The sequence below is a fragment of the Urtica dioica genome, chromosome 1, assembly GCF_054948205.1.
Source record: "Urtica dioica subsp. dioica isolate 48M chromosome 1, U.dioica_male_clone48M_v1_H2, whole genome shotgun sequence".
NCBI lineage: Eukaryota > Viridiplantae > Streptophyta > Magnoliopsida > Rosales > Urticaceae > Urtica > Urtica dioica.
Window position 1 is genome coordinate 56,206,445 of NC_142756.1, and position 1,311 is coordinate 56,207,755.

Sequence of the window (1,311 nt, forward strand, 5' to 3'; positions counted from 1 at the left end):
GAAGGTAAATGTTTAACTTGATTGCATGTATGTTTGCGCTAATAAATACGTGATGATTCTTTGGTTTTACATGTGAATAGTAGATCGGCCCAAATGAATATTTATTATTCGATATGTTCATTATTATCAGTATTTGATTAGTGCACCAAGATATCACTTGCATATCATTATTTTTGTCCAAAGACGTAATATTGATGGAGTGCACGGTATCTTGAGATGGGATTTACCATATTTGAATGTTGAATTTTGGTTTATGTTTTTCTCTAAGCTTGTTTGTTTATTTGTTTATTGTTTTTGTATCAGTTACGACTCTTGGAAATATTTCTGCCAACATGAATTCAATTCCTTTACTGAATGGCTCCAACTTCAAGTCATGGAAGGAGAACTTGCTGATTGTTCTCGGGGTCATGGATCTTGACTTGGGGATACGAACTGAAGCTCCTTCAGCACTTATGGACAAGAGTACCTCTGATGACAAGAGGGGGATGGAAAAGTGGGAGAGATCGAATCACATGGGCATGATGATCATGACGAAAGCCATTCGAGAAGCATTTAGGGACACTATGTCTGATTATATTACTACGGCTATGGAATTCCTCAGTGATATTGAGAAAAAGTTTGTCAAGAACGAAAAGTCTGAAATTGGTACGCTCTTGACAAGTCTGATTTCAATGAAGTATAAGGGTAAAGGCAATATTAGAGAGTAGATACTAGAGATGTCTCATCTGGCTTCAAAGCTGAAAGCACTTAAGCTTGAACTCTCTGGAGACTTGCTAGTGCATCTAGTTCTGATATTTCTTCCAACACAGTTTAACCAGTTTAAGATAAGCTACGATTGTCAAAAAGAGACTTGGTCTCTTAATGAGCTCATCTCATACCGTGTTCAGGAAGAGGTTAGGTTGCAGCAACATAAGACAGAAAATGCTCACCTGGCCTCAACCTCTAAGAACGGGGACAAGGGAAAGAAAAGAAAGAAGGATAAGAAAGCTGCGAATACAGCGCCTCAGTAGAAACATCAAAAGCAACCAGATAACCATGACGAGACTGGGTGTTTCTTATGTCGAGTTGAAGGGCATGTAAAGAAGCAATGTGCTAATTATCACGCTTGGCATGCTAAGAAATGTATGCTTCTTAATTTGGTTTGTTCTGAGGTTAATTTAACTTTGGTACCTAAGGACACCTAGTGGATGGATTCTGGTGCAACCACTCACATTAGTGTGTCTATTCAGGATTGCCTCCATTGCCGAAAGCCAAATGATGCTGAAAGATACATCTATGTGGGCGATGGCAAGAAGGTTGAACTTCAAGCAA

The 1,311-nt window shown here is 38.8% G+C and overlaps 1 protein-coding gene across 1 annotated transcript; it reads left to right on the top strand.

The window, feature by feature from the left end:
• The first annotated feature begins 332 nt into the window (after window positions 1-332).
• On the top strand, window positions 333-707 carry LOC149408165 (uncharacterized). Its single transcript, XM_089624204.1, has one exon. The coding sequence runs from the start codon at window positions 333-335 to the stop codon at window positions 705-707; it is 375 nt and encodes a 124-aa protein (XP_089480330.1).
• Window positions 708-1,311: the final 604 nt, after the last annotated feature.